The sequence below is a fragment of the Cajanus cajan genome, chromosome 7 (genome assembly GCF_000230855.2).
Source record: "Cajanus cajan strain Asha chromosome 7, NIPB_CcT2T_4, whole genome shotgun sequence".
Taxonomy (NCBI): Eukaryota; Viridiplantae; Streptophyta; class Magnoliopsida; order Fabales; family Fabaceae; genus Cajanus; species Cajanus cajan.
The window spans coordinates 36860112-36883534 of record NC_138523.1 but is presented as its reverse complement, the minus strand read 5'-3'; the positions used below and the strand labels follow the sequence as shown (position 1 = coordinate 36883534).

Here is a 23423-nt window from a genome sequence, read left to right as displayed (position 1 = left end):
GTTTTACATGTCTGAGTTCATAATTTGCTATTAGTTCTAGCAAATTTCTTAGAGTTAGGTTTCTATTATGTCTTGATAAAAGTTTTGTCAAAAAAAATTGTTAAACACTTTTTCCTATTAGGTTTCCTTGAGTCTTGTTGTGGCTGAAACCTATTCCAATTTTTAAAGCATTAAAACATAGACAAAACAGAGGTGTATGTGTTCTTAATGCATGAGAAAAACAAAAGAAAATAGTGCATAAAAATTTGACCTAAAAATACTACAAAATTGTGAAGCACTAGTTGAAGGATGCATGTGAACACCTCTTGTTTTGTGTGAAAATATTTTGGCAGCAGTCTTATTAGCCTAAAACCGAGACTTATATGTGTTAAAAAGGCATTTGAACTCCTGATCATTAAAATAAAAAGAAGTGAAAAATATTTTACAAAAAGAAAAGAAAGAAAATAGCAAAAGAAAAAGTCAAAAGGAGTGAAAAATCTAGTGTAACTAGCTCTCGGTTTTGGTGTGTTTTTGCCTATAACATTTTCAGTCCAGCCACATATTTTGTGTCTTATTTTTGTTTCTAATCTTAGCTTTGATTTTGTAATCCATTCTAGTGCCTTTGATAGGTTATCCTTTATGTGCTAGCTTTCTAAATTTGCCTTAATTTTTTGCTTGTCAATTTTGTGGAACTCCTTCTAGTTTGTCTCATTTCATTCCACCAATTGGTGTAGCCATTATAAATTGTGCCTTTTCAGTTTTAGCACTAATATTCCAGCAATTGAAGGTGGTTGAGTGCTTCTTAAAAGCTGTAGGAGGCCAAGTCAAAGGAAGTCAACCTTGAAGACTTTGGTGGTTGCTTAGGGAGCTTGTTCTCTCTTGGTGGAAGGTCTCTTGGAAACACCTAGAAGTAACCAAAGCCAAGGTTGCTTCTAAAAGAAGAGTGATACACTTGTGAGGGCTGCATTTTTGGTGGCTGGAACTGGAAGAGAGAGCAAAAAATTTTAGAAAATTTTGTGAACTTTAGAGACCAATTTTAGTGACGAAAATTTTTGTTTCTAAACCTATTTTCCTTTCAAAATCCGTCTCTAAAATTTGTCTCTAATTAGTGGCTAATTTTGTTTTCTTTGAAATTAAGTGCAGCCACTAATTTCATTTGATTCTGAATTTACATATCATTTGGTGTGAATTTACATTTCATTTGGAGTGTGAATTTGCATTTCATTTGAAGTAAATTTGCATTTCATTTTTCTTGTAATTTTTTTTCTCATTTTTGTACAAGGCCTTTATTAAGGAGTGTCTTGGAGTGCCTTTGGTGTATCTCCATCTCTCCTTAAGTGTTCTAAATAGTAATTTCGTTTAGTACTTATGAGAGGGTCCTTGAAGGTCTTTGGTGTCTTTCAAGCTCTCACATAGGTTTAATTACTTTCCACGCCTAGTTTATGTTTTCTTGTCTTTAAGTTTTCATGTCATTTATGTTTTAAGCAATTTATGTTTTCAGCAATTTATGTTTTCTTGTCATTTATGATTTCAAGTCTTGATAATTGTACATAATAGGCACTTGATTGTTATTTTCCTTTTTGAAAAGATCTTTGTGAAAATTGCTTTGTGCAATGCAAACATACAAGGGGGTTTAGAAATTTTTACTTGAAGAGGCTTGGTTATTAAGTGACTCTTTAGTAGCTCACCTCCCTCCAAAGTTCAATTTGTACTCTTAGACCTCCAAGTACCAAGTCTAAGCACTCCCCAAAACTCTTATTTTCTTAAAAACTATTTTTTTGTGGAAAAATCTTTTTGTGTTAAAATGTCTCAAAATTCCTCCAATAGTGAAAGTGATGGCTCTCCAAAAAGTCTTTCATACATTACAAAAGAGCTTTAATCACTTAAACTATGGAAAAAGCAAGAGTCTCTTCGAAGAGAAAGAGATAAAATTGAAAGAGAAGGACAACTTGCTTACCTTGAGGAAGAATTGAGAATTTTAAGACAAGAAAAAGAAAAATTGAAAGAAGATATGAAAAAACATGGAAAAAAAAAGTAAGAGCTCACACTCCCAATACACATCTCCTAATGAAAGCCTTAATGTGGGTAACCATTATCAACCTTCCCCTAGAAGAACTATTAAACCTAGGGAATCCAAGGTGGATCTCCCTCAATTTTTTGGGAAGGATGATGTGGAGGCCTACCTTGATTGGGAGATGAAGGTAGAACAACGCTTTTCTTGCCATAGGGTAAGTGAAGAAAGGAAAGTTCCACTTGCAACCCTTAGCTTTCAAGGGCATGCAATGTATTGGTGGACTTTTTTGGAAAGAGAAAGGCGTCTCCACAATTATTCTCCTATCCAATATTGGAATGATCTTAGGAGTGCATTAAAGAGGAGACACATTCCCTCTTACTATGGCAGGGAGCTTTTGAATAAGCTCCAAAGGCTCCAACAAAAAGATATGATTGTTGAACAATATAGGCAACAAATAGAGCTATACATGATGAGGGCATGTATTAGAGAAGAGGAAGCCACCACTGTAGCTAGATTCCTAAGTGGTCTTAACTTAGAGATTAGAGACCAAGTGGAGCTACTACCCTACAGGGACCTAAATGACTTGGTCCAACTTTGTGTAAGGGTAGAACAACAAATATTGAGAAAATCTTCTAAAAGAGAAAGCTCCCACTCTAGATCTCTTAAGAAAAACTACATGGAGGAGGAAAAACCTTTTGAAAAGAAAATTATTTCAGAACCCTCCAAGGAATTGGCAAAAAAGAAAGAGAAAAATAGAGATAAGGATAAAGATCTCATCACTCCACACACTAGCACAAAGACTAGTGATATTAAATGTTTTAAGTGTCTAGGGAGAGGCCACATTGCTTCTCAATGCCCTACAAAGAAAGTCATGATCTTAAGGGGGCATGACACTTATAGTAGTCAAGAAGAGACTACTACCTCCTCTTCTAGTGAGAGTGACGTTGAAACAAAGCTTCAAAGGTCCAAAGTGGAGCCAGTTTATCCTTATGAAGGAGAGCTCCTAATGCTTAGGAGAATCTTTCATAATCAACCTAGTGGTACCCTATCACAAAGAGAGAACATCTTTCATACAAGATGTAATGTTTTAAATAATGCTTGTTCTCTCATTGTTGATAGTGGTTCATGGTGCAACTGTTGTAGCACTAGGTTAGTTAAAAAGTTGAGTTTAATTACTATGCCACATCCTCAACCTTATCATTTGCAATGGCTTAATAAGGATGGTGACATAGTAGTTGACCAACAAGTGAAGGTTAAGTTTTCCATTGGGAAGTATGAGGACCAAGCTTTATGTGATATAGTACCAATGGAAGCTTGTCATATTTTGTTAGGAAGACCATGGCAATTTGAAAAGAAAAATATACATAATGGTCTTACTAATGAAATCACTTTCACTCATAAGGAAACGAAATTTGTACTTTATCCTCTATCACCTCAACAAGTGGCTAAGGATCAAGCACAAATGAAAAACAAAAGAAAAAGATAAAAAGTAGGGAAGAGTAAAGAGGAAGAAATATCCTCTAAGGGAGTTATGTCTAAAGAGAATTTATTTATCACTAGAGAACCTATGAAAACTATTCTCTTTATTCATAAAGACCTTAACTCTTACCCTCACACTGCCACTAGTCTTGAAAAAGAGGTTCACAAATCCATTATTTTTAAAGAAAAAGAATCTCATCTTCAAGATTTGGTGAAGGAAAAGTGGACTTCACTTAGTTCCACTTCTCATGCTACTTCCTTGGTGGTGCCCAAGGTAGATAGTTTTTCTTTGTGTAGGACTTTTCCTACCTTAGTTGTTTCAATAATGCACCCAATTTATGGAATATATTATTTGTTGGATATAAAATATGAACCTTCAAGGTTCCTTATGACAAATTCTTTTCATAACTATCCAACAAATAATATGATCCAAAATTGTTTAGGAAATTTCTTAGTAGTATTTTCCTTATTTTCTAGGAAATGCCTAGGTTACCACATAGGGTACTTTAGGCAAGATGTTTTAGTTTTTAGGATTAAGTCTTTAGTGTGCTGTATAGTTTTAGTTTTAGCACATTTTTAGGATTTAGTAATATACCTAGTCTATGTTTAGGGGGAGGATCCTATTCATTATATTAAAAGGTCTAGTATCATAGATTTCTTTAGGTTCCATGAAAGGATTCCTTCTAGGATATACCTTTCACATTTATTTGTTGAGAATATCACCTCTAATGAATTTTATTATATATTTGTAGGTGTGGCCAATAATCATGAAGACCCTCGAGATTTGAGGTCAAATCCTTTTCAAGAGGGGGGGTTGATAGACTATGGTCAAGGCCAAGGAACCCAAGAGGTGATATCTTAAAAGAACCAACAGGAATGGGATGATCTTAAAAACCTTTTCATATGTTTGTACATATAGTAGTTTTTTTGTATAGGCTTATTTTTGCCTTTGTATTTGTGAGGCACTTTACTTGCTTTTAACTAGTGTTTGTATATTGATTTTAGGGTAGGCTACTTGGAGAGTTTACCTCCATTTAACCTCCTTTGTTGATACATTCATTTTATATTTTTTCAGTAGGAAAAAAGGGATGGCATTTAGCAATGCTTGAGGGTGTGACTAGTAATTGAGCCAGAACTGGGCCTAGGCAAAATTTTGCATATTAGACTCGTTTTGCTCCTAATTTTTCATAGATTTGATTTAGCTAGGTCTCATCATCATATGATGAACCTAACTAAACCAAATCAAATATTTTTGAAATAAATCATGGAGCATTTTTGAGCCTTGGTCGCCTAGCTCATTCCTTTTGTTCTTGGCCGAAATTTCTAGCTTCTCCTACAAGCTTTGAAGCTTGCCTTCCAAGCTTCTAAACCTTAGTAGGTTTGGCTGACCTTACCATGGTTCTTAAGTGAACCAAGGTCAAGGTTAGCTTCTCCTACAAGTTTTAGAAACTATGGATGGTTAGCTACACCTTACCATGTTTCCTAGTGAACCATGGTTAAGGTTAGTTTACACTACAAGCTACCTCTCCCTATATATTTGTAATTTCTTTGCTTGTATTCACTTTTGAACATTTTGAGAAATAAAACTTCAGATTTCTCTCACTCAAGAGTCCCTAAAAATCGTAGAAAATTTTCTCTCTAAGGTTTCTATCAAAGTTCTTCCAACTTTGCCTTGGTTCCTCAAGCTTCCTTCACAAGCTAAGGAGTAATCGAACCTTCTTCAAGAGCTTCTCCTCCATTGAAGCTTCTTCAAAGGAGATTTCCAAGTTCAAAACGTGTCAACCTCAAATAGCATCTTCGGTCCTTGCATGGAAACTTGGAAGAACATCAATCTTCTCCAAGTGCTTCCATCAGATAGCAGAACCCTCTCTAAGACGACAAGAATTCAACATAGAGGCCAATGTCGAAGTACTCAACGTAGAACTTGACTTGGTCGATGAAGCCCAAGATCATGCACTCGTCAACATGGAAGCATGCAGAGCTAGGGTATCCCGAAAATACAGAACGAAGGTTAGGCCACAAGAGTTCTGCCCAGGCGACCTTGTCTGGAGAGTCGCCGGAGAGGCAAGAAAAAACAAGATGCAGGGAAAGTTAGCCGCCAACTAGGATGGCCCCTTCCGAGTAAGGCACAATCTCAACAACGGTGCCTATAAACTTGAAGAGCTCAATGGAAAAACCATTCCACGAACCTAGAACGTCACACACTTAAAGCACTATTTCAGTTAACACACCATGTATAATTGTTTCGGTGTACTATTTTCCTTCCCTAGGTTTTTTCCTCATAAGAAAATGTACGAGGTTTTACTAGGAAAGGTTTTTTCCTCATTAAAACGAATATAAACTCCTTCCCGAGTTCATACACTCGGCCAAGGTTGAAAACACCATTCCTTCCCGAGTCCATACACTCGGCCAAGGTTGAAAATACCATTCCCTCCCGAGTCCATACACTCGGCCAAGTCCATGCACTCGGCCAAGGTTGAAAATACCAATCCCTCCCGAGTCCATACACTCGGCCAAGGTTGAAAATACCATTCCCTCCCGAGTCCATACACTCGGCCAAGGTTGAAAATACCAATCTCTCCCGAGACCATGCACTCGGCCAAGGTTGAAAATACCAATCCCTCCCGAATCCATGCACTCGGCCAAGGTTGAAAATACTCATCCCTCCCAAGTTTATACACTCGACCAATGGTTGAAAACAACTCCCTCCCGAGTCCATACACTCGGCCAAGGTTGAACACACCAATCCCTCTCGAGTCCATACACTAAGCCAAAGTTGAACATCAACCCCCTCCCGAGTGCCTCCACTCAGCTGAGGACTAAAAATGATTCCCTCCCGAGTACCCCTATTCGGTCAAGAAAGTTAATTCCCTCCCAAGTGTCAACTTGGTCAAGGAAGAATACGTAATTCAATCCCGAGTACCTCCACTCGGCTAAGGACGAAAAAGCGGTTCAATACCGAGTATTTACGTTCGGCCAAGGACGACATATCTTGAAACCTCCCGAGCACATGCACTCGGCCAAGGGTGAAATATGTTGATTCGGTCTAAATGCATGCACTCGGCCAAGACATAACTTAAACCCACCTATATTAACCCAAATGCCCGGATAGCACATAAAGCGAGCCAACCCCGCGCACCTGAAAAGAAAGCTTAAAAGAACGTTGAACAAAGTCAAAGGACGAACACAAGAGGAAAGAAAAGTATAATACTAATTTCATTAAGAAAACACTTAAAAAGGCACTATCGGCCAAAGGTACAAGGGTATGAGGACAAGTCACAAAAAACACAAAATGGCCGAAAATCGACCCAACAACAAAAAATATGCCCTAAAACATATACGTCATAACCAAAATAGATGTACATCCAAAAAAAACAACAAGGTCGAACCCCCTACTCGGCACTGGCGGTTCGCTCGTCCCCACCTTGAGTCTCGTCCTCATTCATAGTAGTCTCGGGGTCTTCAAGGGCAGCAGAACGGGGCGGGGCCACTTCATCCGGCTCGGCATCATCCGGCATGACAGCAAAATCCATGTAGACCCCCCGATAGAAGTCCTTGCCACTACAATAAATGAGCTAAACAATGGAGGTTATTTTTACGTTTAGTGGAGGTTTTTACCCTCCGCAAAATAAATCGCAGAGGTTTCTAAAAACTTCCGCAGTTACATTCGCCGCAAGCAATTAGCGACGTTTTTAAGAAACCTCTGGTATTGTGAGTGTTTAGCGGCGTTTTTTTAAAGGAGGTTTTAAACCTACACTAATAGTGGAGGTTTTTTAAAGGAGGTTTTAAAGCTATGGTAATTTTTTAAAGGAGGTTTTAAACCTACACTAATAGTGGAGGTTTTTTAAAGGAGGTTTTAAAGTTATGCTAGCTGCAGCGATTTTTTAAAGGAGGATTTTTTTACTGGAGGCTTTAAAGTGGAATAACAGTAAAGATTATTTAGTGGAAGTTTTAAAGTAAATTAACTATTATAATCATTAATCAATATATTTTTGTGGAGTTTCTAATCCTCCCTATTTTCCTGTGTATAATAATTTATACTCATTTTAATTGCATAATCTACATGTATTACAATTTCCCATTTTCACTTTTGATATTTATAAGAAACTTAATGAAAAAAATACACATAAAATGGATGAAGAAATTCCATTACTAATAACCAAAAACACAACATATAGTTCAAAGATTTATATTACTGAATGTCCTATTTTTCATAATTCTTCCTAAATAAAATGGACAACTATAAGGTATACAAGTAATTCTTCAGGAAATGATGATTTGGGCCCTGAAATGGTACCAAGAGCTTGAAGCAACCCCATCACATCCTCAGTATCATTTAAGTAGTACTTAGCTTTACTTGGTTTCTGACCAACAGTGCATGAAAAGATTTCTGGTGCAGGAGAAGAGGTTCCACCGTAAGCTTTGGTTAGTAAGCTCTCAAACATATCCTCGTCAGATCTATCATCCCCTATGCACAGTACAAAATATGGGGATTTCCCTTTCTTGGTCATCTGGGACAGGATGTCCTCTACAATTAGCCCTTTAGTAATCCCCTGCAATGTTGATTAACCAATATTAAAACACATGAGAATAGTCATATGTTGAGAAATGAAGAGATAGATATGTACCTGTGACTTGACTTCAATAATATGTTTTCCCTTCTTTACAACAAAGGGTTCATTTGCAAAAAAAATTTCAAGATAATCCAATAGCGCCTTGGCTTGCCAAGATCCAAAATCAGGATCAGCATTATAGTAGTGCCATACCAAGGCACTCTCTTTGGTCTCTATATAAGAGCCATCTGTTGCCTCAGTATACATTCTCATCACAGGTTCAACAATTTCTTTCCCAGAAAAATTGGTACTTATATTATTTTTTTCCCAAGTTGACTGTGGACTCCAATACCCTCTGTCACATAGAAGGTTATTATTATATGACAAATGATCTTAAGTACATAATAAGAGTAACATACGCAGAGAAGAAGCAAAACTTTCATCAATGTTCCCATATCTACATGCCAAGGTCCCATGACCCTAGCTAAATTCCTCATTCCCGAAGTAGAACGCATATTTAGTTCATTGTGCCTAAGAGGACTTCCAGAGCCAACTAGAGAAGTGGATAAAACAAATATTGCTGTGAAAATTTCACTGTAACCTTCGATTAGCATTGTCTACATTTTAATTTAGGCTTAGCAATGAAATTTCAAGTTAAAATTTGATGAAGGATTCACTGATTTTAGCTCGTGTAATGGAATGACTACCTGATGCATAAACCAAAGCATTCATTAACTGCCATCTGCACAAACCAAAGCATTCATTAAAATGCACAGCATTAGTACCAAACTAAGTACGTTGGGTTTACACATATACAATAACCTCCCTGTATCCAATATCCTCTAAACAAAACTGATCGCTTCCATCAAAATGCACATATTAACATTAGTACCAAACTAAACATCTCCAATCAAATAAATTCAAAGTGCCCGCTTGCAACAAGGAACAAAATGCCCCAATAATCAAAACGGAACCTCAATCTTCTCACACATGCCTCTAGCAACAAACAAGATTAAAGAATGAACATGTCCCTGTTATTTTAACTAACCATGTGTTTTGGTGAGTTGGGTGAAACACACCAGCACGATTCCAGAAAAGTAAGAATTCAAAGCACTAGCTCCTCTTTGTTTTCTATTTACTAGTTACTTTGTCAATGTTCACTTGATCCTAGATGAGCAAGGTTGCTTGCTATAAGAAAAACCCGGCTTAAGTAATTTTTTAATTAATACGACCACTTATCCAACAATATGTTTAATGTTTTCACTCCACACAAAATACAGAACATTAGTTACTTCAAAGCTAAAACATGTATATATGCTAAACCTCCATCCTTTAAATCAAGAAATCCTTGCAATTAACACTAATATTTATGCATTAAACTATCCTCCCAAAATACTTCTCATTGACAAAGCCGAATCACAAACATGACTGCATTAATATTTTCTATTCCCACAAGCCAAACAGAGTTTCAGTTCCCAAGAGCTGGAACTGAAATCTATCAAATCAACATCTCAGGGCACATTACCAAAGTACAAGTAAATTTGCAGGTAAAAGCATGTAGGCATACCAAATGAAACCTAGAATTAGATGGATGCAAGGGCCAAAATTATGTCTAGTAAGAAAACCAAAAACTCTCAAATAGACCAAAAATATAGCAAGTCCTAATCTGATACCGCAACAGAGTTAGAAGTCAACAATAGAAAGCATTGCAGAATGAAACCTTGGGAAGCAGGATCCTTTTTTCAAGTCAAGAATATCATTGTTGTATTCATCATAAAGAGACACAGCTGCAACAATGTACCCAAGGCCAAACAAGAAAGAAGACTCCTGCATTTCAAAGAACAAAATAAACAAATAATGCCCAAGAGAAAACCATGCAGCATCAATAAACCACAAACTGTCATTTCACATCCCAGAATCATACATTTTTGAGTTCTAACTCAGATTCATCAAATTGTGCATAATCACAAGAACACAAGAAAAACAAAGAGAAGAATGAGAATATCAATCACATTCATTATTTCCAACGCATCAAAGAGAAGAATGAGAAAGAGAGAAAGTTAGTTAGAAAATTGAGAACGAAAAAGAAAAACGTACGTATAGGAGGTGGTTGTGGGAGATGCCAAGGGCGCGGAGCAAACCGATGCTGTTATTCTCGGAAGAGGGGAAGCCATTGCCGATGACGACGGAGAAACGCAAGAACGCATGGGTTTAGGGTTTTCTCATTTCTTTGAAAAAGGGGATTCTGATTTTTCTTCACTCTTCAGACAAATAGGAGGCGCGCAGGTAGATTTAGTGGAAAAAAAATTTATTTTAGAAAAAAATTAGAATTTAAGAGGGAAAATATAATTTAATTAAAAGAGGTTATAAACCTCCTTAAATAAAATAAAAAAATTGTAGTGTTTTCACCTAATTTAATAACATCAAGAGATTTTTAAAACCTCCGCAAAATAACCTCCACTATTTATCATTTTTTTTGTAGTAACTCGAATGAAAAGCGGGGGGGGGGGGGGGAAGGGAGCAAAAGTGGGTAGCCTATCGGACCACATGCATAAAGCTTGCTTCATGCTCCTTGATGATCTTGTTCTCGCAGTCGGTCCGAAAAGCGGCCAACGAAACCTCAGCATCAGCTTTACTTCGAGCCTCCCGAGCTAAGACCTCTTGCATATCTTGTACCCTCATCCTCTCGGCACCCTCGACCGCTATTGCCAGGCCTTCCATATCACCGAGGGCCTCCTTCAAACGAGCCACCTCGGCCTCCAGTTGCAACTTCTCGTTTGAAGTTGCCTCATGCGCCTCCACCGATTCCTGGAAGGCCGCCTTTGTCTCCTCCAAACTCTTCCGGAGGTTATGGATATCGGCCATGGGCTCCAGGGCAAGCTTCCAAAGGATAGCGGTGGCCTGCACTTGTAATTCTCAGGCCATAGCCCATTGGGCCGAGGGGGCAGTTGAATCCAACATGCGATGCCCCTGTTCAGAAAGAAGATCGAACAACATCATCCGAGAAGGTTAAATCTCCTCGGACAGAAAATCCTTAGCCACAATGGCTGACGGGACGACCAAATCTGACGATCCCTCGAGTCGCCGATGCTTAGGCCGAGGCGCGTCAGATGCGGCAACATCAGCCTTTCTTTTTCCATTGTCTTTCCTCTTCTTACCGTTGGGTCGGGCAACTCCACGACTCGTGGGGGAGGCTGAGGCTCGGTAAGCCCGGGAACTTAGTCAACGACCACACTACAGTGATCCTCGACCGTAGTCCCTACGGGGGCCCAGTTTCGTAGGGCCTCACGGTACGAGAGGTTGAGTCCTTGCTGAGCCATCCAACCTGCAAGCAACAAACAGTCACACATCAACTTAACAAGAACACCGAACGAGAAAAGCAAACACATACCATCCAATTCAAAACGGGGTCGAGGTGATTTTGGCAAAAGAATGAGTAATCGGGCCAGAATCCCCCGGGGTAGACTGTTTAAGTACTCCAAGGCCGACACTTTGCCTCGGTCAGCATCTCGACCGGGTACTCATCATACTTTCGAGGCACCTAGGTCCAATAGAATGGGAACAGAGGGGGCCCTTCGGAATCATAAAAGTAGTTGCGGCCGACAACAGGGTCTATGATGACTTTCAAAAAGTCGGCCTTGAACCCTTTGAAGGACGAGGTGAACGGTTTTAGAAGGGGCCGGTTCGGGTGCCTAACTAGGGATAACCATTTGACCATTTTATGGGAAGGACGAGTACAAAAAAAGTGTAAAAGCAGACCGACACTAGGCTCTATGTAGTGATATTTACAAAGTACACGAAAAGCTTGCACAGTCACCCACCCATTCGGGTGCAATTGCGTCAGCGCGACATTTAGCACATGAAGTACACCCATCTGAAAATCATCAAAGGGTAGAGACATGCCAAGCTCTTTAAAAAAGCGCTCATACACATAAAAGAAATCCCACTGATCTCCTCACTTCGCGAGAAAAACCAAGTCGGTCTCCCCAAGACCTTCAGCCCAGCACCGACGAAGCATGACCGGATAGGAATCGTTGTCTTCCCACCGGGCTAGTTGACAGACCCCCAAGAGGCGCTCCACGACGACCCTCTCATAAAAACGCGATAAGTAGGCCGCAACCTCGCCATCCACCCACTCATATCCTTGTATCTCACAAGGAGGGAATTTTTTCCTGTAATCTCGGGGATCCATCTCGGCATCAGGAAGGTCCGAGCCGGATGAATCCCTCGAAAAAACCCCACTAATTGAAGCCCTCAATCGCTTGGACGAATCCTCGGATAACCCGATATCGGCATTAGGCGCCGACCCACTAGTACCAGTCGAAGACCCTGAAGACAAAACTATCTCTTCACCGGCCATTTAACCACAGGATTTGACCGAATGAACTAAGCCTACCTTGACGAGTACTCAGATTACAGCCGGGATAAGGACTTCGGGGTAGAAAAATATTGGTAATAAGGGCACGCAGAAGACCCACACACCACTCCCATATATATAGAAGCCAAGGGGAACACGAAACACCTCTCATAAATGCCCTTGGATATGAAAAGCCACCAGCCACACCTGTACACTTAAGTACGCATCCCTAGGGCGGCGCAACATGCAACGGTCACACCAGCGAAGGGATGCGACTCTCGAGAACCCAACTCACGCGCCTGACCTACATACCTTCCACATGACGTGTCGCCAAAATCAAACCCCTTCGTCATCAATCCTTGGGCTTGGGGGGGCAGTGTACCGGGAACACCCCTTCGGCTAATAGGAAAGTCGAATACCCCTTCGGCCAAGAAAGGAGCCGAACACCCCTTTGGCTAATAGGAAAGTCGGATACCCCTCTGGCCAAGAAAGAAGCCGAACACCCCTTCGGCCATAAGCTTGTCCAACGAAGGCCAGGGAATGCCCATCTGACTAATTAGTCTAACAAGGACGTCGAATACCCCTTCAGCTAACAAGGAGGACGAACACCCCTTCAACCAAGGATGAAGCCGAACACCCCTTCGGCCAAGGAGGAAGTCGAACACCCCTTCGGCCAAAGGGGAAGCCGAACATCCCTTCGGCCATAAACCCGACCGACAAAGGTCAGGGTACGGCCACAGAGGACCCCTCTAACTAATCAATACTTAAAACTAATTAAAGAACATCAATCCCCAATTACCCATATCCCAAGATAGAAGGCTCATCAGGCTCAAACAGGTCATTATAAATACGTGGGTGATGGGACAGAAACATGTATGATTATTTAATACAACAGCCTTTATTGCTCAGTACCGAATACTTACTTGACCGTCGATGTGCCTTTGCAGGTACCCTCCCCACCATTTGGAGACAGGACTTAGCTTGTATTTCGAACTCAGAAGACTAATCAAGAAGGAGGAGAGGAGGACTGTTCTTAACAGGAACAATTATGATGAAGCTTACATATTTATGTTGAAAAAAATAAAGAAGGAAGCTTACCTATAAAGCTCGATAAATCACGTGGGACAAAATAAAGAAGGAAAATTTCTTAAATTATAGTAAATGCTAATTATGAAATGAAAAATGATAGTGTCCGAATTCTTGTTCCGAAAAACATTCCAAAAGATTAAAATATTAACTTAAATTATAAAATATTAAATTAAATAATTATTTAATAATAAATTTATTAAAAAATATTAATATTTTAAAGATTCGAATACCCCTCTGGCCAAGAAAGAAGCCGAACACCCCTTCGGCCATAAGCTTGTCCAACGAAGGCCAGGGTATGCCCATCTGACTAATTAGTCTAACAAGGACGCCGAATACCCCTTCAGCTAACAAGGAGGACGAACACCCCTTCGACCAAGGATGAAGCCGAACACCCCTTCGGCCAAGGAGGAAGTTGAACACCCCTTCGGCCAAAGGGGAAGCCGAACATCCCTTCGGCCATAAACCCGACCGACAAAGGTCAGGGTACGGCCATAGAGGACCCCTCTGACTAATCAATACTTAAAACTAATTAAAGAACATCAATCCCCAATTACCCATATCCCAAGATAGAAGGCTCATCAGGCTCAAACAGGTCATTATAAATACGTGGGTGATGGGACAGAAACAGGTATGATTATTTAATACAACAGCCTTTATTGCTCAGTACCGAATACTTACTTGACCGTCGATGTGCCTTTGCAGGTACCCTCCCCACCATTTGGAGACAAGACTTAGCTTGTATTTCGAACTCAGAAGACTAATCAAGAAGGAGGAGAGGAGGACTGTTCTTAACAGGAACAATTATGATGAAGCTTACATATTTATGTTGAAAAAAATAAAGAAGGAAGCTTACCTATAAAGCTCGATAAATCACGTGGGACAAAATAAAGAAGGAAAATTTCTTAAATTATAGTAAATGCTAATTATGAAATGAAAAATGATAGTGTCCGAATTCTTGTTCCGAAAAACATTCCAAAAGATTAAAATATTAACTTAAATTATAAAATATTAAATTAAATAATTATTTAATAATAAATTTATTAAAAAATATTAATATTTTAAAGATTCGGATACCCCTCTGGCCAAGAAAGAAGCCGAACACCCCTTCGGCCATAAGCTTGTCCAACGAAGGCCAGGGTATGCCCATCTGACTAATTAGTCTAACAAGGACGCCGAATACCCCTTCAGCTAACAAGGAGGACGAACACCCCTTCGACCAAGGATGAAGCCGAACACCCCTTCGGCCAAGGAGGAAGTCGAACACCCCTTCGGCCAAAGGGGAAGCCGAACATCCCTTCGGCCATAAACCCGACCGACAAAGGTCAGGGTACGGCCATAGAGGACCCCTCTGACTAATCAATACTTAAAACTAATTAAAGAACATCAATCCCCAATTACCCATATCCCAAGATAGAAGGCTCATCAGGCTCAAACAGGTCATTATAAATACGTGGGTGATGGGACAGAAACAGGTATGATTATTTAATACAACAGCCTTTATTGCTCAGTACCGAATACTTACTTGACCGTCGATGTGCCTTTGCAGGTACCCTCCCCACCATTTGGAGACAGGACTTAGCTTGTATTTCGAACTCAGAAGACTAATCAAGAAGGAGGAGAGGAGGACTGTTCTTAACAGGAACAATTATGATGAAGCTTATATATTTATGTTGAAAAAAATAAAGAAGGAAGCTTACCTATAAAGCTCGATAAATCACGTGGGACAAAATAAAGAAGGAAATTTTCTTAAATTATAGTAAATGCTAATTATGAAATGAAAAATGATAGTGTCCAAATTCTTGTTCCGAAAAACATTCCAAAAGATTAAAATATTAACTTAAATTATAAAATATTAAATTAAATAATTATTTAATAATAAATTTATTAAAAAATATTAATATTTTAAAGATTCGGACAATATTTCAAACGAAAATTCGGAGGATGTAACACAACTCTTATGAAATTGTTCATGAGCTCACTTTTTTCACATGTTTTTCGCAACTAGACAAAAAAAAAAGGAGAAAAGGGTGGTTGTCTTTTAGTTTGACCCTGAAATATGTAAATATTTTTTATTTACATAAAATTATAATCATCACAACAAAGTTTAAATTTAAAACTCTACACACCAGTTAGGCGATCGTATTTCATTCGTAAAATGAAGTTAAGGTTTGGCAGAGGCAACTTGACTAATGTTAAGTTTTGCCACCTGAAACTTTCGTAAAATACATGAAATTTGAAAGCTATAAGGAGTAACTTTTGTGTTAGACATAGAGTTAACTAACCGCCTTATGATGCAACGGATCCACATCCGGCCAAAGTTTTTGCGTATAGATTTAGCGTTCTCAATTCTCCTTCATTTTTTATGTGAAAAATTGACCATGTTATCCAAACATTTTATAAGTTTAGGTTGGGAAAAATCCATACTCTGAATTTCTTGGTTTTGACCAGCTTTTCGAGAAATTTATAAAGTATCGTGCTCACATATTCTTATTTATCTATTATTAAAGAGGGTATATTTTTTACCATTATTTTAAAACTAGTTAAAATAAAAAGGACAACAAAGAAATGAAAGGTAAAATAGGACTCATTCCAACATGTGTTATGTTGTGTCCAAAATAGCAATTATATCATCATTTTTTTCTTTTTCTTATCCATGAAATTTTAAGTCGATACTGAGAGTTTACAACAACTCATTCCATGAAAATTCCTTCACTTTTTTTTTTCTTCTCAATTCTATCCATCTAAACAACATATATTTCCTATTTTATTATTCTTTTTGTTTTTCTCTATTTCACTTGGCAAACAAAATATTGGGGAATGGCTTTGCACCGTATTTTCTCGCTGTCAAGTGCTAAACAAACAAGCGATAAATCCCCCCTACCCCACCGGGGAACTTGCTGAGACAGAAATATACGGCACAATCTATCTTGTACCACGCAAACTTGAGGTCATGAGCTGGTACTGGGCCCTGTCTAATGTTAGCAGCTGCTTAAACTTACTGGTTAGCAAATATTAAGCCAACCAGCTCGGCCAGCTGCAATCGAGAAAACAACTATTCACAAATTCCAACCCCCCACCAAAGAACAGGTACCAGGAAAAAAAAATTGAGAAAACAAAAATAAATTTATCCCAAATTTTGATGAATTAAAAACATATTTAAGCAATACAAAAACTCTATCTGCCATCTTGCAGGATGGCTAATTTGACAGAATATTGAATTGTAGAAGAATCTACTTACCGGTATAGAGAATAAAAACTTGCGGAAGAATATTGAATTGTAGAAGAATCCACTAATATTCAACGAAAATAAAAACTCCTACCGGATAAAGATAATATCCAGGCCATTCCAGTAATAAAATAGAGAATTCTTGTTCTATTCATTGAAGCAACATAAACATTGTTAAAGCAATAGGAATATTCAAAGAAAAGGAGTCATTCAAGAGTATTGTGAAATCAAAAGACTTATTCAAATAACATGAAGCATCATGAAATAGGTTTTCCTGGAAGTTACTCCCTAAATCCCGAGCATGTGATGATGCAAAAAATAAGTTCATCCACATTTAATTTACAACAATACGTTCCTATTGAAGCTGATTCCTGACCAACAATCTATGTAGCAATGTGATATACACAATAATACTATATGCTGGGAAACCCTCCCATATAAACAAATTAAACTGAAAACTCAACACTAAGTTTTTTCATGTTACAACATTTTTATTGGTCCAAAATAATACTAGCAGAGAAGTTCTCTTTCTTTGGTTCTCTGTCCTGCAAAATTGCGAAGCATGCAATATATGCACGCAAAGAATGAAATACTTACTGTTATGATAGATACATTAATATATCTTTAAGCTGCAGCAGATCGCTTGTCCTCACAATCATCAAGATTAAGAGCTCGTAGCAACTTAGGCCAAGATTCCGGGATTCCTCCAGGCAGGTTAAACTCCAATAATTTCCCTCTTCTACGGTAAAATTCCTCCACAGGCTGAGTCTGCAATCATGACAGAAAACAAGTCTTTTTAAACCAAGTAGAGAGGGAAGTTAAAATCATTCACAAAATTGTAACCATAAGCAATAGGGTATTAGAATCATCATCTTCTCAACAAATGTGCTCGGATCTTTTATAAACTCCTCATAAAAAAATAAATATACAACTACATACAAGAAGCCACTCAAGCAACTGTTCTTCCTGAAGTCCACCCAAAATAATATAATATAATGTGAGCAATACCATTTCATTGTATATTCGAAGCCTTTCTTTGACCACTGCTTCAGTATCATCTGATCGAGTAATGAGCTTTGACATACAATTCACAGGAGGAAGAAGTGGAGCCATAACCATTCCAGGGCTCCCATTCTCAGCCTTGATGTCAATGGAAGCAACATTAAAGTTACCCCCACACTGGTTGCAAATTCTCCTACCAAGGCATTTCTCAAGCAGAACATCTTCTCGGAGCTTCAGATTGATTACCAAGTCAATGTCAGTTACCCCTTCCAATATTTCCTGCAAGGAAAAAACACACAATCTGAAATGAGTATTCTATTATTTAAAGTTTTAAACTGCTTCTATGAAAAGCAATGCAACAGAATCATTGCAACTCCAACAGATAGCATAAGAGGGATGAATAAGCAGAAGCAGAGAGAAATTAGAGCTGCTTGGATGGTCAGCAAGTATCTGGGTAAACATCACAAGATGAGATACGAAATATTGCTTGAAAGATCAGCAGGTAAGGCCTTGGTATACTTAACAATGGTGGAAAGGTATCCCCAAAAATAATGACGGGATGTAGTGGCTGATTAGATGGGGAAAAAAATAGATAAGGTAGGTTGTCTGACGAAGTCATCATATTATCCTTACAGAAAAAAATTCTTCACTTTTAATTAGAAATTACATTTTCAGGTATCAAAACCCCCTATCAATATTTTTTCTCCTTGTATTTATGTAAAGGTTTAGTAAACAAAATGAGGAGTACCTATAATAAAATACACTTTACCAAAGTGAAGAAACTCACTGCTTGCTTTATTGTTCGAGGAAAACCATCAAGAATAAATCCCAATTCGCCTTTAGCTTCGGCAGCAACAAGTCTCTTTGATAATAAATTTATAATTATTTCATCTGACACCAATTGACCTTGTTTTACAATTTCTGATAGCTGTAAGAAACCAAAAGTTACAAATCAAAAGTAGAAGAAATGCTCATATGGACATAAAACAGACATCGTACCCCAACAAAGAGACGTTAATTAGGCCACAATATGTGACATTGAAATACCATAAGGTATTAACCAAGCTCATATATATTTTCACTCAACTGATCTTTACGAAGTCAAGAATAGTAAAACATCCAATGACTTGATCACTTAAAAATGGAAAGTTGAAAAAGAGAATCAAGATCTCATTTCACTAATTTGGTTTGATGAAAATTACACAAAACAACTGGTGTGAGTGACACCGTTTTGATTACCAGTGAGGTATGCCAGTCCAACAAAAACCAAAGAATTAACCATTAAGATGTCAAAGTTTCCTACATCACCAAATTGAAGACCTTAATATCCAGTTACACACACATGGATGCCACAACACAACCAAACATGAGACTAGAGCTATCAAATCAAGGTGACAATGATGACTAAACAGGTCGCCCCACCCAGATCCGTCATGTCCGTGGCATGGCAGCCAACACAGACACCTTCAATATTTTAAGAAGCCGATACTTAAACATACAGCTTATTTTATTCTATTTTATATTTTTTAAAGAGCGCCCAGGGCCCCCACCCTCTCCCCACATCGACTTGGGACAATCCAGTTAACGATCATTTAATTGAATAATTCCCATGCAGGGGAGTTGAGTCCAAAAGTCTGCTCACAAAATGACAAAAAGCCGAACAGGCATTCTTGTGCAAAGTGGGATAACGATACACACGAAGTCATCAAACTCACCAATAAAACTAGCACCTGCAAGTTCTAATAACATATACTTAAAGAGATTAATTTGTATAGACCATAAATTAATCAAAAATCATAATTAATTGAATCATAATAAATAAATAAAAAGGATATTTTAATGTAGCGGTCAACGAAATATTTTTCAACTAATAGCCCAAAATTAATTCTGCTCGAAATTTACAGATCATTGGAATAAATTGTCTTTTTTTTTTTTTGTAAGCATGGCCAGGGAATAACAACCTTTGTTAGCATACTTAAATATGTGATTAGATGATAGTCAAAAAAAAAAATCTTATTTGAACCAAGGATATTTTACCACTGCTATTCCAATACTAATTCTTTTTGAAACGCACAGACCAGTTATGTCTTTCTAATTTATTTTTTTCCATATGCATGGGCAAAGCAAAGAATCAGAACCATTGCCAGCACGCTTAAGGAATTCCGTTATTTACCAATTAACTTCGTTGGACTTTGTCGATAATATTATATATTTTTAACATCTTATAATATAACAATGATAATTATGCTCCCATTTTCTTTTAGCTAATTATGCTCCCATTTTATTTTACCTCTGCGCCGTGAATTTCAATAACCTTGACCAAATTTGCGTTTATAGAATTAAAAATTATATCAAACTACAAATTAACCAAGCAAATTAAAACTGAACAAAAAGCACGAAGAAACAAAAAAAAAAAAAAAAAAAAAAAAAACGAATAAAACCTGAGAAGAAAGGGGGCCAGAGGAAGCGAGTTCGTCGCGAACGAGATCGCCGGTGGCGATGTGAGGCACTCCGAGGAGGCTGGAGAGGCGACTAGCGTACGTGCCTTTGCCGACGCCGGGGCAGCCCAGGAACACCCACTGCACGCGCCTGTCGCTCGGATCCTCGCGCGTGGGAAACCGCGCGGCGGCGTGCGGCGGCGCGTGAGAGTTGACTTGGCACGAAATCAGGCATCTCCTGGCGAGGGGAGAGAGAGGCGCGGTGGAGGCGCGCTTCGCGAGGCGGGTTATGATGGCCGCCATGGGAACTTTCAGGAGCGAGACTTGCGCCGAATGATCAACAACGTCGACGATGGATTTTTGATTACTCTGTTAAATGTGAATTCTTCGCTGTCTCAATTTATTTATACTAGATTTGTTTCTGTTATGTAAACAATATAAATATCAACTTAGATTTTACACGTCAGCATATATATATATATGCTATATAAAAGCACGTGGAAGAAATTGAAAATTTTAAAAGCAACAAGCCGTACGTGTAAAATATTCGAAAATTAAATATAAGTGGACAATAATTTTACACGTTTACTCATTAATAAATACAATTTGAAATAATTAGGGTTTTAATAAAGGTCATTTCAATCTAATGATAAGTTTTAAATATAGATAATAATTCCATCTAACTTTATTTTTCATAAAAGATATATATGGACTATGGTCTCTTAAAAATAGAGTTTTTAATGTATTGGAATTGGATGATGATTGATGGAACATTTATTCTCGGGATATTCTTACTATTTCTTCTACGTCTACTACGACTTTGTGGGGGGATTTCAATCTTTTCTTTTCCTGAAAATGGAAAATTATTTTTCTTAATTTAAATTTTTATATTAGAAATAAAAATACTAAATGGAAAAATAACTGTTAGAGATAAATTATTTTAAGGATTTGAGAATTGCGTACTTAAGGTTTGCGATTTTATTGTAGTCCATTAATCTGTTAGCAGTAGCACTACTCAGGTTTATTTTTTGCTGATGTTGTTTTTCTTCTACTCGGATTTTATTTTATTTTATTGCTGGTATTTTTAATCTGTTGTGTTAAATTAAAGTTTCATTTCCATTGAAACTAATCGCTACTTTTTTATTTACTACTTTTCTTTCTGGTTTTTTTTTTCTTCTTTTAGATCCTATAAGCAAAACAAATAAATAAAGTTTCATTTTTTTTTAGAGAATTGCTATAGTCTCTGAACGAGATTTCGAATCATCCTCTAAATAATTAAAATATTAATATTTTTAATAAATTTAGGTTAAATACCTCTTTTGGTCCCTGATAACAATTTTTTGTTTCAATTTAGTCCTATTTTAATTTTAGGTCTCAATTTAGTCTCCAATAATTTAAATCATTGCAATTTGGGACTTCCGTCTAAATGATTTAAACGGAGTTAACTGGTGGCCACGTGGATGCCACGTAGATGCCACATAGGTGGATCTCAAAATACTTGAAGACACCTGGAACCAGAACGGTCCGTTCTGAAACCAGAACGGTCCATTCTGGTTACACTAATGGTGTGTAAATTTTGTACCTGAAACGGGCCGTTCTAGTTGCAAAATTAACACACCAACAGTGTAACTAGAACGGGTCGTTCTGGTTTCAGAACGGGCCGTTCTGGTTCCAGAATTTCGTGCACAAAAAAATACCGTACAAAGTATTTCAAACACTAGATTTGGTAATATTGTTAAGGCTTAAATATGTTTTTAGTCCCTCAAATTTAAGATATTTGTTTTTGGTCCCTCAAATTTAAAACTGTTGTTTTTAGTCCCTGTAATTTTCAAAAATCTTGTTTTAATCCCTTAGGTCACCAATAACATATTTGAAAGTGACTAATTAAGACAATTATGCAATATCAACTGGATTTAATGTGATATTTTCACTAATAGGGACATCAATAGGTAGATTTTATGCAATAATATTTGATAAATTTCTTAACAAAATTTGAATATAAGGACTAAAATAAGATTTTTTGAAATTACAGGGACTAAAAACAATTTTAAACTTGAGGGACAAAAAACAGATTTACCCTAAATTTGAATTACTAAAAACATATTTAAGTCTATTGTTAATGGGGATTGATAACTTCAATTGCTAAACATTTGGGCTATACAGTGTATCATTAAGGATAATGCAGTATATCACTAAGGACAATGGTAACAAGTTTTATTTCATTGTTAGTCAAACTAAAGTGAAATAATTTCTTTGAACTTTTTAGTATATGTTATGTTCTGAATTTTTGTTTTCAGTTTCTGAACCATGTTTCTGTCTTTGAATTTATGATATATTATGAATTTTTATTTTCAAATTTTGAATCACATTGCAGCATTTTAGTCAAGATTTTGAACTAGATAAGTTCAAATCAAAGAAGGATTTTGGAAGGTCTTATCTTATTTGATTCTTTTTTTCTTTAGTTTTATTCATAAATAAATATTAATTTATTGTATTTTTATTTATTATATTTTTATTAATATAGATATAATAAAAAAATATATAATAAAAGCACGTTCTGGAACGGGCCGTTCTGAATTCAGAACAGTCCGTTCTAACAGCAGAACAGCCTGTTCTGGTTTCAGAACGGCCTGTTCTGCTGCACTCATGTTGTGTTAAATTTGCATTTGGAACGGCCCGTTCCATTTGCAAAATTAACACATAACACGTGCATGCAGAACGGGCGTTCTGGTTTCAGAACGGCCTGTTCTGGTTCCAGGTGTATTCATGTCATTTGGCATCCACCTATGCATCTACGTGGCATCCACCTGACATCCACGTCAGCAGAAATTAACCTCGTTTAAATCATTTGGACGGAAGTTCTAAATTGCAATGATTTAAATTGTTGAGGATCAAATTGAGACCTAAAATTAAAGTGGGATTAAATTGAAACAAAAAATTGTTATCAAGGACCAAAAGAGGTATTTAACCATAAATTTATTATCAAATAATTATTTAATTTAATATTTTATTATTTAAATTATTTTTTTAATAATTTGAAACACGATTCATGGATTCAGTCGGAACTTCCAGCATTTTTCTTTTTCTTTAACATATAGTGTAGCTGAAAATAATGCCTGCAACAAGCGGATCCATTGCCACATGGCAAAGAGCTTAACAAAAAAGTATAAATATAAATTTTAATTAAAAAAATATAGTAAACTTTTATTTTTTAAAGACAAAGACTCAATCCTGTAAAAAAAAAAAAAAAAAAAAAAAAGGAGCAAAGACTCGATAACTTACAACC

General features: G+C 37.3%; 2 protein-coding genes across 5 annotated transcripts; both read right to left on the bottom strand.

Annotated features, from left to right (window-relative positions):
* Positions 1-7604: 7604 nt before the first annotated feature.
* On the bottom strand, positions 7605-10399 carry LOC145949286 (putative alpha,alpha-trehalose-phosphate synthase [UDP-forming] 10). Of its 4 annotated transcripts, XM_083059570.1 has the most exons (5): positions 10123-10384; positions 9746-9852; positions 8733-8767; positions 8101-8380; positions 7605-8025 (listed from the first exon to the last, which is right to left on the bottom strand). In XM_083059570.1, exons 3-5 carry the CDS (start codon positions 8765-8767, stop codon positions 7696-7698), a joined length of 645 nt encoding a protein of 214 aa, XP_082915696.1. In that variant the 5' UTR covers positions 9746-9852; positions 10123-10384; the 3' UTR covers positions 7605-7695. The 4 variants fall into 4 exon arrangements, with proteins under 4 accessions (XP_082915696.1, XP_082915695.1, XP_082915697.1 ...); XM_083059569.1 differs by having other exon boundaries at positions 8733-9852; positions 10123-10394; XM_083059571.1 differs by lacking the exon at positions 9746-9852 and having other exon boundaries at positions 10123-10389.
* Positions 10400-16916: 6517 nt separating this feature from the next.
* On the bottom strand, positions 16917-20541 carry LOC109790754 (putative adenylate kinase 1, chloroplastic). Its single transcript, XM_020349971.3, has 4 exons — positions 20141-20541; positions 18487-18627; positions 17706-17978; positions 16917-17465 (listed from the first exon to the last, which is right to left on the bottom strand). The coding sequence occupies exons 1-4, from the start codon at positions 20438-20440 to the stop codon at positions 17322-17324; spliced, it is 858 nt and encodes a 285-aa protein (XP_020205560.1). The 5' UTR covers positions 20441-20541; the 3' UTR covers positions 16917-17321.
* Between the last annotated feature and the right edge of the window lie 2882 nt (positions 20542-23423).